This window comes from Macaca mulatta, chromosome 8, assembly GCF_049350105.2.
Source record: "Macaca mulatta isolate MMU2019108-1 chromosome 8, T2T-MMU8v2.0, whole genome shotgun sequence".
In the NCBI taxonomy this organism is placed as follows: domain Eukaryota; kingdom Metazoa; phylum Chordata; class Mammalia; order Primates; family Cercopithecidae; genus Macaca; species Macaca mulatta.
In genome coordinates this window covers 91,174,520-91,188,828 of record NC_133413.1, presented here as the reverse complement: position 1 = coordinate 91,188,828, position 14,309 = coordinate 91,174,520, and the positions used below count along the sequence as shown (strand labels likewise).

The 14,309-nt window shown below is 40.4% G+C and overlaps 1 protein-coding gene across 3 annotated transcripts in view; it reads left to right on the top strand.

Annotated features, from left to right (window-relative positions):
- Positions 1-14,309, top strand: part of ZNF704 (zinc finger protein 704) — a 251,462-nt gene that overhangs the window by 222,906 nt on the left and 14,247 nt on the right. For all 3 annotated transcript variants that reach the window (XM_015145519.3, XM_015145518.3, NM_001260976.1), the window contains 2 exon segments: positions 4,373-4,477; positions 13,895-13,992. In XM_015145519.3, coding sequence (XP_015001005.1) covers positions 4,373-4,477; positions 13,895-13,992 — 203 coding nt within the window.

Here is a 14,309-nt window from a genome sequence, read left to right as displayed (position 1 = left end):
TGGCACAACGGCAGAATCACACTCCAAATCTGGGACTTCATGCCCTGCCTTCTAAATGGATAATTAAGCATCTCGGATTAGAGTAGTGGTTCTCAATATTCCCCAAATCAACAGTGCCAGCATCACCTGGGAACTTGTTAGAAATGTAAATTCTTGGGACCACCCCTCTTCCACACCCTCCTCTGTGCCCCCCACCAACCCTGCATTCTGTTTTAACAGGCCCTCCAGGTAATCCTGAGTCGTGCTAAAGTCTAACAAGACCTTAGGGACAAATCCTGCAAATTTAGGACAGGGGTAAAACTCCCTTTTCCCCACCAGAAGTTACTTTTTTTTTTTTTTTTTTTTTTTTGAGACAGGGTCTCCATCTTTCTCTCAGGCTGGAGTACAGTTCACTGCAGCCTCGAACTCCTGGGCTCAAGCAGTGCTCCTGCCTCAGCTTCCCAAGTAGCTGGGACTACAAGTGTGCACTACCACATCCAGCTAATTTTTTAAATGTTTTGTAGAGACAAGCTCTCACGCTCTCACTACATTGCCCAGACTGGTCTCAAACTCCTGTCCTCGAGCAGTCCTCCCATGTTGGCCTCCCAATGTGCTAGGATTATAGACTTGAGCCACCATGCCTGGCCATTAACTCTTTTAAATGTTGATTTGTTTTTATACAATGTTAATACATTCAAATTTTAAGAAAATATTTGTCCTATAATTCTCAACTACCTTATTCAACTTTTTAAAATCTTCTTTACACACTTGTAATTACGTTCCCCCACCCTTGTTTTATAAAAACTTTCCATATAGCTAAATAATATCCAATTAAATTGAAACACCAAATTGTTTTAATCATTCTTATTGTTAGATATTTACTTTTTAATCTATCCTGTTTTTTCATCATCATTAATAACTCCACTGTAAACATCTCTGTGCCTGTAGTGTTTATTTTTTCTTTAAATTCTCAGAAGAATAATTATTGAGTCAGAGGATGTAATATGAGTGAACAGCTTATGACTCTTACTGTGTATTGTCAAAATGCTTTCCAGTAGTACCAAGTACAAAGCCACTGCCACTAGCAAATATATTTGTAAGTAGAAAATTACAAATTTAGTCAAAAAATTTAGCCACTTATTTAGCAGACTTAAACTCAAGGGTAATGGAATAGAGCTAATGTTTGAATTAGTTAGTGTAATAAATACATTCCTGACTCTTATTATGTTGGTCAAAACAAGTAATTCGTTCATCTTTATTTATCACTGTTACACTTAGGCCAGAAATCATGGGTGCCAACTTACTTAAATCATTTTGCTCATCTATATAATGAGAGAGTTGGAACACACACTAGTTGATCTAGAATGTCCTTCCCAAAGCATAGACTTAGAAATGTTGAGACTTTTCTGTTTATAGAAATTATAAATGCTCAGCATAGAAAATATTAAACACAGTAAAGAAAGAAAATTCATCCCTAATTCCAACCTTGGTTAATATTTTTTGTATGTACTTCAAGACTTTGTTCTGTGTTTATATATGTGCAGTTTTTAAAAGGGATCTGTTGCAGAACTGTTTTTACTGTATTTTATTTTTTCTATTTAATATATCATGAACATTTTCCCATGCCAATGAATCTTCTTCAACAACACCATTCTAAAAATTGATGCCTAATATTTATACACATTTGTGGGGTACACATAGAATTTTGTTATATGCATAAGATGTATAATAATCAAGTCAGGGTATTTTGAATATTAATCCATTGTGTATTTATCATTTCTGTGTGTTGGGAAGATTTCCAGTCCTCTCTTCTAGCTGTTATGAAATTTAAAATACATTGTTGTTAACTATAGCTATCCTACTCTGCTATCAAACATTAGTACTCATTCTTTCTATCTAACTGTATGTTTGTACCTACTAACCAACATATCTCCCCACCATGGCCCATCACACCCTTCCCCACCTCCCATAACTATCATTTTATTCTCTACCTCCATGACATCAATTATTCTAGTTCCCACATATGAGTGAGAACATGTGATGTTTGTCTTCATGTGCCTAGTTTATTTCACTTACCATAGTGACCTGTAGTTCCATTCATATGACTGCAAATGACAGCATGTCATTCTTTTTAATAGCTGAATAGTATTCCATTGTGTTCTTACCACATTTTGACACTTCATCTGTTGATGGACACTTAGGCTGATTCCATATTATCTTTGCTATTGTGAATAGTGCTGCAGTAAACATGAGAGTGCAGGTATCCTTTTGATAGGCTGATTTCCTTTTCTTTAAATAAATACCCAGTAGTGGGATTGCTGGATTATATGGTAGTTCTGTTTTTAGATTTTGAGAAATCTCCATATTGTTTTCCATAATAGGTGTATTAATTTACATTCTCGCCAACAGTATGTACAAGATCCCTTTTCTCTGCTTCCTCACCAGCATCTGTTATTTTTCATCTTTTTAATAATAGCCAATCTGACTAGGGTGATATGATACTTCATTGTGGTTTTGATATGCATTTTTCTGATATTAGCAACGTTGAGCATTTTTTCATGTACCTGTTGGTCATTTGTATGTCTGCTTTTGAAAAATTTTAATTCAGGTCCTTTGCCGCTTTTTAATGGAATTATTTGGTTTTTGCTATTGAGTTGTTTTGAATTCATTGTATATTCTGGATAGTAGTCTCTTGCCAGATGAATAGTTTGTGGATATTTTCTCCCATTCAACAGGTTGCTCTTCACTCTGTTGATTGTTTCTTGTGCCGTGAAGAAGCTTTTTATAATATAGTCACATTTGTCTATTTTTGTTTGTTTGTTTCCTGTGCTTTTGAAGTCTTAGCCATAAAAGCTTTGCCTGGGCCCATGTCCTGGAGTGTTTTTCTTGTGTTTTCTTTCAATAGTTTTATAGTTTAGGGTCTTACGTTTAAGTTTTTAATCCATTTTGAGTTGATGTTTGTAAATGACAAGAGCTAGGGGTTTAGTTTCATGTTTCTGCACGTGGATATCCAGTTTTCCCAGCAGCATTTATTGAAGAGGATGTCCTTTCCCCAGTGTATGTTCTCATTGCCTTGGTCAAAAATCAGTTGGCTACAAATATGTGGACTTATTTCTTGGTACCCTATTTTGTTCCATTGGTATATGTATCTGTTTTTATGCCATTTTAACAACGTTTTGAATTACTCTGTAGGTATATCGTGATTTATTTACCTACTTCCCTATTACTGGGCATTTGTGTTGCTTCCAGTATTTTTTTTTCTTTTTTTTTTTTTTTTTTTTTGAGACAGAGTCTCGCTCTGTCACCCAGGCTGGAGTGCAGTGGCACGATCTCGGCTCACTGCAAGCTCCGCCTCCCTGATTCACGCCATTCTCCTGCCTCAGCTTCCCAAGTAGCTGGGACTACAGGCGCCCGCCACTACGCCCAGCTAATTTCTTTTTTTTTTGTATTTTTAGTAGAGACGGGGTTTCACCATGTTAGCCAGGATGGTCTCGATCTCCTGACCTCATGATCCGCCTGCCTAGGCCTCCCAAAGTGCTGGGATTACAGGCGTGAGCCACCGCGCCTGGCCTTGTTTTTTTTTTTTTTTTTGTTTGTTTGTTTGTTTTTGAAACAAGATTTCACTCTGTTGTCAGGCTGGAGTGCAGTGGCATGATCGTAGTTCACTGCAATCTCGAACTCCTGGGCTCACATAATCTTCCTGCCTCCATCTCCCAAGTAGCTGGAACTGCAGACACACACCACCACCCCTGACTAATTTTTTTTATTTTTAGTAGAGACGAAGTCTCACTGTGTTGCCCTCTCTGGTCTCAAACTCTGGGCTCAAGTGATCCTCCTGCTTCTGACTCTCAAAGTGCTGGGATTACAGACATGAGCCACCACGCCCAGCCCCAATTGTTTTTTTATAATATATAGTTGTGCAAGGCACATTCTTGCGTACATTTCTTTAGAATGAATTCCTAGAGTGGAATAGCTAACACAGAGAATGCTAAGAATTTTTATATGTACTGTCAAATTACCTTCCAAGAACATTGTACTAATTTACACCCACCCTCACAGTATAGCAGGGTATATTCCCCAATTTTAGAGTGAAGAATTCTATCTCACAGGTATCCTAAAATAAGTATATGTATATATAATAAAATTCTTTTCAGAAATCAACAGTCAAAAACCATCTCTTTTTATACCTTAGATAGCTTGCTTGGGTGTATATACAAAGTTTATTTCTGGCTGCTCCCTTTAACCTTGTTTAATCTCTTCCTATTAGATAATTAGTCTAAGTTATTAATATAGCTGAGACCATTTCTGAGGTCCTCCTTTGGTAATAAGAGCTTAAAGCTCCGAAGGAAAATACTCCTTCATAACAGCCTTCTCTGTTTTTTTTATTTGACAGGCCACACCCCCTGTGACCATTCCAGGATCTGCCAAGTTCACCCCCAATGGCAGCAGCTTCAGCATTTCCTGGCAATCTCCTCCGGTCACTTTCACAGGCATTCCAGTAAGTAGAAAAACGAAAAAGCCAAAAATCTGGTCAAAGCCAATGTAGACTAAATTTAGAGAGCAAATAGTAGAGGCATGCAAGAAAAATACAAACATCAGGATGCCAGAAGTACTATATTTCTTAAATGATATTTGTAAACTCATCAGCAGGTATCACTTCTCTTCAAAAAGGTGTTTCACATTTCAGAAAACTACAAGAGAGTTTCAACTGTTCATAAACATCTTGTTGGAAATATATGAAGATTTTTTTGTGTTGGTAGTATGTTTGTATGTTTCCAAATGATGGTAAAATTAATAGCTGAACTCAGATCTTGTATAGAAAAAATGGTGTTTATCATTATAAGTAACTATAAATTTTATTACTTAGGAAATATGGTTCTGTCATTTTGAAGTCTCAAAAATACATTAAAATCATTTTTTCTTTCAAACTCTGAATAATCCATGCTGATGGATAATCTGAAAATAAATGAGTGCTGAAATATGCAATCAGCCTTAAGTAGTACATAAGAATTGATTTGACATATTAAATGATTCCTGTCTGATAAATCACTGTGAATTAACTTGATTTCTAACCATTCATTTAAAAATATATTGGGTCTTTTATAGTTTATCACAGAACAGCCACAGACATGCACACTGTTGAGGCTCACAGTGGTGTATAACTCCTGATAAGGTTCAGGAAGTGGCTTATGATAACAGATATTAACCTTATTTTCTCTTCTCCACCCCTCTCCCCAAGGACCTCACAAAAGCTTCTTATTGTCAACCACTGGCAACTCCCCGAGGTTTCCAGCAAAGTCTAAACCCTTCTGTGGAACTGATAAAAGTGAAAGTGGCTGAATGAATTATGCTGTGCTCTGTTGATGAATATTTATTAAATTCCATAGAGGAATAGCCAACAATAAAAAGCATACTGCTGGAAGCAATTTGGGAAATAGTGGCTTCCAGAAAAGACTCTGGGAATGTGATTTGTAAACAATACCATGGGTCTGGAGTCATTTTTAAAGTTGTATTTTCATTGAATAGTGGTAACTTCTGGTAGCTCTGCAAGAGTGACCTTGTTAGTAGACATTAGAAGAGGGCAGCTTAGCCGTGTTGGTATTAGTTTTGCTTCTGGCAAGAACACTGATCCACTGATGTAGGTGTCAGAGGTTAACAATCTGTCTGTTTGGGGACTTTTTTTTGGTAGACATAAAAAGACCCAGAGTGACTCTTGATATCACTTTTGAGACAGCCTCTCTGTATTAACCTAAAATGGCAGCCACAGTTACAGAATTATTGAGACCATCTATTCTGCATCCTATTAATTCCTGCCTTTAACTTGGGAAGAATTTTCAGTGGTGTATGGGAAGCATACACCATGTTGCTCATCTGGTGCTATAGCATGTAGATGGAACAGCCCAGTTCAGACCTCTTTCAGGCTACCTCTGTGGCCAGACAAACTGGAATGTTTTCCCCTTTGCTTTTCTAATTAAATTATCTTCTGAAGTATAGGGAAATCACTCTGAGGGGCTCTTTACTAGCTCCATGTCCTCCATGGTTCTTATGTATCTTACACACTAGGATACAAGCCAGCATACCTTGTACCATTTGTTTTTCAACAATGGGATGTTAAAACTCTGCTACGGACACTGTATTTCTACCCTCATCTCAGTGCCCTTGAATTTTTACAGAATCCCTCATTTCACTCTGTGTTGGTTACCTGGGACATTCTAGACAAAAACTTTGACAGAAAATATATATATACGATATATAAGACATACTATAGCTGGATTAAGTCGGTATTCCACTAAAATCCTATGTGAGCCTTTTTGTTTGTTTGTTTCCTTGAAACAGGGTCTCAGTCCATGACCCAGGCTAGAGTACAGTGGTGCCATCATGGCTCACTGCAGCCTCAACCCCCCTGGGCTCAGCTCCTCTTCCCCACTTCAGCCTCCTGAGTAGCTGGGACTACACATGGACACCATCACACCTGGCTAATTTTTGTATTTTTAGTAGATATGGGGGTTTCCCATGTTGCCCAGGCTGGTCTTGAACTCCTGAGCTCAAGCAATCTGCCCACCTCAACCTCCCAAAGTGCTGGGATTACAGGATTGAGCCACCGCGCCCAGCTGAGAGCTTCTAATTTATTCTTTCACCAGAGAATTCCCAATTTTGCTGATTGTGTAACCTGTTTCAGCAAAGACTTTAGACTGATTTTAGCAGTCAAGCTTGCCATTCCTGTTTAAAGATAAAATAAGGGTGGGGTGGAATTTTCAAAGGTTTTTATTTTACCCTAGAAGGACAAGAAGGCTACAACTAAGAATGTTCTTTATGTTGCTAAACTCTCTGGCCATGCTTTAAAAAAAACAAGCAGGTGCTGCTGTCCTCCTCCTTCTCCTGGTGGGCTAGCTCTCATGACGGCCCACCCACACAGATGCAGGACTGTTGCACACCCACGGGCAGCGTGCCAGCAACTGTCCCTGAATGCTCCAGGAGTGCCAGGCAAGCCAGGTAGAATTTAAAAACATGTGAATTCTTACCCTCTAAATTGGTGTAATAGGGTTTTCAGACCAAAGCTCTAAAAGTTGTAAGTTACAATGAATTTGTATTAATGATGGCTTCAATTGTGTCCAAACTGAAGAACAGAGAAATATTCATGTTATAAAATGCTTTTCAAAAAATTACCCTTATCCTTGTATTCTAAAATAAATACCCTGAGGTTGTCAACCCTGTTTAGAGTTTACTTTTCTCCCATATCTTTGAGACTTGGTATTGAGGAGGGATACTTTCGTACACTTCCTAGAAAGTGGGAAGAAATCCCTTTCTGAAAAATCCCAAGGGTTGTAGGATTTTATTTATTCATTTGCCTATGCTAGATTTCCTGAACATTGGACTTTAATAAGTTCCCTGGGTAAGACCTCTTCCCGGAGGTGTGTAGCCGAGAAGGCTGAACTGCATATTTAACAAATGTAACTGGAAGTTCAGTCTTTTGTAGCCTAAGGCTGTAGGGAGAGGGGTAGGAAAGAGAATATCCTTAATTACAACTTTCTTTGACATGTTTTTCCCTAATGACCTGCCTTCTCTCCTAATTATCTCCATTTCTTTCTCTTTTCATGACAGAAAACTTAAGAGCCCTTGGCCCCTTTATTAATCAGCTCAAGGTTGCCATAAAATACCAGAGACTTGGCAGCTTAAACAACAGAAATTTATTTTCTCACAGTTCTAGAGGCTAAAAGTCCAAATCAAGGTGTCAGCCAATTCAGTTCTGGTGAAGACCCCTTCCTGCTTGTAGATGGCTGCCTTCTCACTGTGCATGCAGAGCCGAGAGAGAGAGCGCACACAAGCACATGCCAGGGCACTGGCAAGCCAGGGAGAGCAAGCATGGAGAAGGAGTGCACCAGCCTTAGCTATCCCTTCTTAAAGGACACTAATCCTGTTGGATCAGGGCCCCACCCTTATGACCTCCTTAAAGGCCCTATGTCCAAGTACAGCCACACTGGGGACTAGAGCTTCATCATATGAATTTGAGGGACACAAACATTCGATCTATAACTGCCCCTAAGAAAGCAAGTATGAGCTAGTCAACTTGCTATCAAAGAGCAGTTCTAGGAGGCTTCAGGCTGTTGGGGAGGGTCTCCAAAGCTGAAATAGCAGTGCTTAATTGTCAAATGCTTAGCTTGTTTGAGGTTTCTTTTTTAATGCCTTGAGGGAAGGTTCAGAATTATATGAGGTTAAAACCAAGCCAGAGCCCTTTTTTTCCCCTCTTAAGAGAGAAAAAATTCCAAGAAAAGAAATTTCTCCTGCATATTTACAGAAGGCCACAGCATCTCTAGTGTGAGGCTTACTTGCAAATCCTTGCTCTGGCATTTGTGAACACCATGTGACCCTTCTAAAGTAATATCCTCTACTCTAGTACTACCTTGTAGAGTTGTGTTGTTCACACAGTGCCTGGCATGTAGCTGACACTACAGATCTCTTACCATCATTGCTGCCTTTACTATGTCTCAGCCCTGTTTAATGGGTCAGAGAAAGCGGCTCCTCCCTATTTAGGATTGATTCCTGTAACACAGATATACTCAACACATGGGAGAGATTAACCCCAATTTTTACAGACAATAATTTAGAATTCTTTAGATTCTTCTGAGGTCACACCTAACCAACAGACAAACTATGGACATATAGCCCAACAATTTTATTTAATTAGAAATATTATCATATTATACTGTCCAAGTACATTATACGCTTTATAACACATGCCACAAAATAGAACTTAGAAATGGTTAAGAAATAAACAAATTGCAATGCAGAGACCACTAAGAGAGAGAGTATTTGCTTTATGGGGCTTTATTTCAGGACACACATTATTTCCACCAGGGATGTGGTAGGATGAAGAGTGCAAAAAGCAGGGCTTTGACATCATTCAGAAGTGAGTTCCAAAGCCAGCTGTGTTCAAGTCAGACAACGGTGTTCAAATCCTGAGTCCATTTACTAACTGTGTGGTCTGGGCAGTGCAGTTAACTTCTCCATTTCCTCATCTATAAAATGGAAATGATGGCTATGATAGGGTTGTTGTGAAGATTAAAATAGATAACATATGGAAGACACTTAGCTTATATAGCAGGCTCTCAGCAAATTACTTCTGCTGCTACTTTTACCTCTGGGATGCTCTGCAGGCCACTTCCCTGCTCAAAGCCTGAATTTCTCTATCTGTAAGATGTAGATATAGATTGCTTATTTTGCAAGTTTGCTGTGAGAATTAGAAGAGATAATAGGTAACCTGCTTGCCTGTCTTTCACATTCGCAAGCACTGAATAAATGGTAGTTGACTGCCCCAGTTACTCGCTTGGTTTCTCCACCCTCATCCTCAACTAAAATAGGAAGCTGAAACATAACTGTCTTGCCATTAAAAGTCTCAAGAAAAACTCACATGTCATATTGAGCCTCCCACTGAACTAAGCCACATACGGAAGTTTGAAGTGGGTCCTCTGTCTTTTGCTGTGTTGTGCCCTGTAGAAACACATGTGCTGAACTCCAGAGTTAAGAGAGCCATTAGCAGGAAGAAAGACTTTGGTGAGGGGTCATTCCTGCAGGAGGTCCATGTTGTGCTTTGAAAGTGTCCCCCAAAGTTCATGTGTTGGAAATTTAATCCCCAGTGCAACAGTGTTGAGAGGTGGAGCCCTTAAGAGGTGATGGGGTCTAGCAGACTCTACTCTCATGAATGGATTAGTGTCATTATCAGGAGAGTGGGTTTGTTATAAAAACAAGTTCAGCTCTTTCTTAAGTGCACTGTTACCCTTCCACCCTTTGCCCTGGGATGATACAGCAAGAAGGCTGTTGTCACATGCAGGCCCTTCAACCTTGGACTTTCCAGCCTCCAGAACTGTAAGAAATAAATTTCTGCTCATTATAAATCATCCAGTCTCAGGTATTCTGTTATAGCAGCACAAAACAGCCAAAGACAATCCATATCCCTCAAACTCTGTTCCTGGAATTTTCAAAAGCCTGTTCCTCATGCCTCCCCCACCCTGCTGCTTCTGCAATTTTCTCATCTCAGAAAGTGGCACCACTGTCCCTCCAGCCACTTTGGCCAGAACCTGGGATTCATTCTTGACTCCTCAGTTCATCCTTGATAGATCTAAAGATGCAGTTTTCCTTGTGCCCATCCCAACCCACAAGTCCTAGGCTGTGCCTCTAAACAACAGGAATCCAGCCCCTCCCCACCACTGCCACCATACCTAGTCTAAACCACCAGTATGTGTTTGCCTGGAATACTGCAAAAGCCTCTTAACTCCAGGGCTCCTTTCCAGGGCTCCTTTCCGGGCTATCTACTGTCCATTCCCCAAAGAGCCAGTGATCTTTTTAAAGCATTAATCAGATGTCTTGCTTTTAAAAACTCTCCAATGGCTTACTTATTGCGCTTAGAATAACATTCACATCCCTTATTGCAGGTCAGAGGCATAGCTTGATACTTCCCTCTCCTCTCCTCTCCTCCCACCCTTCACCTCCCACAAAGTGCCCACCCCCTTTTCTGCAATGCCTTGTAGGTGAAAGGTAACCTCCTCGGGAGGCCTTCTCTTACCACTCAAAATAAATAAATGTCCTCTTCCTCTATTACACTTTAGCCTATTACCCTATTTTATTTCTGTCAGCTACTTATCACTAAAATGGTCTTGTGTGATTTTGTATTTATTGTCTGTCTTCTCACTAGAATGTAAGCTCCATGAGGGCAGAGAATTTGTTTTGTTCACAGCTATATCCACAGAATCTGTAACAATGCTTGGTACATAGCAAGTACTTAATAAATATCTGTTGAATGAAGAGTATCCAAAAATCTCATATCACTTCATGCAAAAGGGCTATGGCAACTTTGCACGATCTAGAAACTTCCACATTATCCCTGGCTGATGGAAGTAGTGTTACTGTCATGTCAACCAAACTTTTCCAGTTCTCTGACTAAAATGAAGCACAGTGTTCTTGGGATTCTATTAGTTCTACAAGAGTTGTTAGATTTTTATGTTTATTTTCCTGATAATTTAAAACAGTTCATATAAGCATATCATAGATCATCTACAGTGACTATAGATGTCTCAGGTGTTCACTCCCTCTAGTTTGCTGTTATTCATCCTGTACAAAACCAAAGCCATTATGAGATGGGGCGAGGAGGATTCTGCTCTTGGAGGAAGCTGCGTATCTATACACATGAAATGAATGCACTGAACTCCAAAGCTTTTATTTTTAAAAACTCTGAATGTTACCTCTGCTGGCCCTTGCTTCACCCAACTTTAGCAGGAAGACCAGTGGTATAGAATAATACAAACTCATGGCAACAATGGCTCCAAATGTTAGATTTTTTTACTTACCTGTATAATTTTTTTTTTTTTGAGACGCGTCTCACTCTGTTGCCCAGGCTAGAGTGCAGTGGCACAATCTCGACTCACTGCTGCCTTGAACTCTCCACACTCGGGTGATCCTCCCACCTCAGCCTCCTGAGTAGCTGGGACTATAGGTGCACATCACCAATCTGGCTAATTTGTGTATTTTTAGTAGAGATGGGGTTTCACCATGTTGCCCAGACTGGGTTCAAACACCTGGACTCAAGTGATCTGCCCACCTTGGCCTCCCAAAGTGCTAGGATTGCAGGTGTAAGCCACCACTCCTGGCCCTCCCTGTGTAATTTTTTAAATGTCTAAGTTTTGTGCTGCTATAACAGAATATTTTAGACTGGGTAATTTGTAATGAACAGAAATTTACTGACTAACAACCTGGAGGCGGGGGAGTCCAACATCAACATGCCAGCCTCTGTGAGGGCCTTTATGCTGCATCATCACATGGCAGAAGGTGAGAGGGTAAGGGGGCCAGACTGGCCCTTGTAGAACACTAATCCCACCCATGGGAGTGGAGCCTTCAGAGCCTAATCACCTCTTAAGGGCCCCACCTCTTAATACTATTATAATGACAAGTGAGTTTCAACAAGAGTTTTGGAGGGGACAAACATTCAAACCATAGCATTAAAATTAATGTCTGGGAAAATAACACTGATGATCTTTATTAGGCCATTCTTGCATTACTGTAAAGAAATACCAGAGACAGGGTAAGTTATAAAGAAAAGAGGTTTAATTGGCTCTGCAGGCTGTACAGGAAGCACAGTGGCATCTGCTTCTGGGGAGGCCTCAGGGAGCATTTACTCATGGTGGAAGGTGAAGCAGGAGCAGGCACGTCATGTATGAAGCAGGAATGGGCATAAAACCACCACGGTCTTATGTAAACTCAAGAGTGAGAGGTCACATATCACCAAGAGAATGGTCCAAGCCATTCATGAGGGATCCATCCCCACGATCCACACACCTCCCACCAGGCCCCACCTCCAGCATTGGGGATTCCATTTCACCATGAAATTCGGGCAGGGGCACACATCCAAACTGTATCCCGTGCATTCCTTTATGTCGAAAGAGAAGAGAAAGTACTAATACCTGTACTGGAGAACAGCAATTCTCTAAGAATGTCTAGGGAACGCTCCCATGACTTTTAATTGACAATGCTATTCCTATGACCACGTTGGCTCCTAGGTTTTTAAATTTATTAAATGTCTGCCCTCCCATATATGGCAATACTGATTAATTAGTTGAAACATTCTTTTTCCTTTGTCAAAAAAAATTAATTTGTTGCAGCTTTTAAGAATTCCAGAAGCTGGGGACATTATTTAGTGTTACGAGAGCAGGTGATGCAAAGGGCTGAATTGAGTAATCCGGAAGGGACTGAGGACAGCAGGGGTCCTTCTCTATGATATGAGGGACAGAAGAGCAACAGAGTTAAACGTCCTGGTGCCAGGGAGAGCTGCAGCACAGCCCTGGCTCTACCATGACACATGCCGTGACCTTTGGCAAGTTACTTAACCTCCATCTGCCTTGGTTTCCTAATCTATAAAATGGGAACAATAGTAATACTATGTGGGGTCGTTGTGAAGATTAAAGCTGCTGTTGGTGTACCTGGCACATAGTGAGCGCTCAGTAAGTGTTCGGTGGATGGCATATGTTCTTGATTTGCTCAGGCTCTCTGCCTCTTGCCTTTATTCCTTCCTGTTTGGACCTGAGAGTCTGCTGAGGGGGTGTTTTATACAAGAATCCATGTATTTAGTGGCTGTGATTGATCCACTAGAGCCAACAGAAGGCCTAGACCTGCATTGTGTCATTGTCGCTTACTAGCTACATAATCATAAATCTTTTAACCTCTCTAGGTATGTTTCATCTTCTAAAAAGGGAATCGTGAGCCTTGCCCTACTTGACAGGGTTCATGAGGATTAAAAGAAATAGACAGGAATGTACTTTAAGGTTTAAAATATTATTCAAGTGAAAATATGGTATTATGAGCCACTTGAAATGCATAGATATGAAGTAAAAAATGTTTGAGATATTGGCTATTGGTGGGTCTTCTCTGTTTGGGAATGCATTTTAATTCTGCCATAAGCAGCCCTCCTCCATTTTAATGTGTCGTCTCTGTGAGGAAAGCATCTGTGCTTCTTTTTTTTTTTTTTTTTTTTTTTTTTTTTGCGAGACAGGATCTCACTCTGTCACCCAGGCTAGAGTGCAGTGGCGCAATCTCAGCTCACTGCAGTCTCCGCCCTGGGATTCAAACAATTCTGCCTCAGCCCCCCAAGTAGCTGGGACTACAGGCACACACTCCCAAGCTTGGGTAATTTTTGTACTTTTTGGTAGAGACAGTGTTTCACCATGTTGGCCAGGCTGATTGAACTCCTGACCACAAGTGCTCCACGCACCTCGACCTCCCAAAGTTCTGGGATTACAGGTGTGAGCCACCGTGCCCGGCCTCATCTCTGCTTCTAATGGTCAAGGACCAGTGTCCACATAGCAAAAGCTAACTAACTGCATGGGTGGAGAACCTGCCCCATCAACTTTGTTTTCCATGTATTCACCAGGTGTCACCCACACATCATCATCCGGTGGGCACAGGAGAGCAGAGACAGCATGCGCACACGGTCCTGTCCTCCCCTCCCAGAGGCACAGTCAGCCTAAGGTACGACAGCTTAAAACTCCACATACTTCACCACAAGGGAATTAACTGTAAAACAGAACAGCAGAGAGAACCCTGAGAGATGATCTTCTATAAAATTTCTCCACAATTGACAAAACTCCCTTTCTTTTTTTCCTGTGGTTTTTCCCATCCATTACCTATTAATGAAGATTTGTTGTTTTAGGGGGTAATAATTTACAGTAAGGTATTGGGTTTTTGTTGTTTTGTTTTGTTTTTACAGAATAGGTAATGGTGATTATTGGGTCTATTTAGAGCCATGTTGTATTAATCTCTATATTAAATGAACTATAAGATAAAAT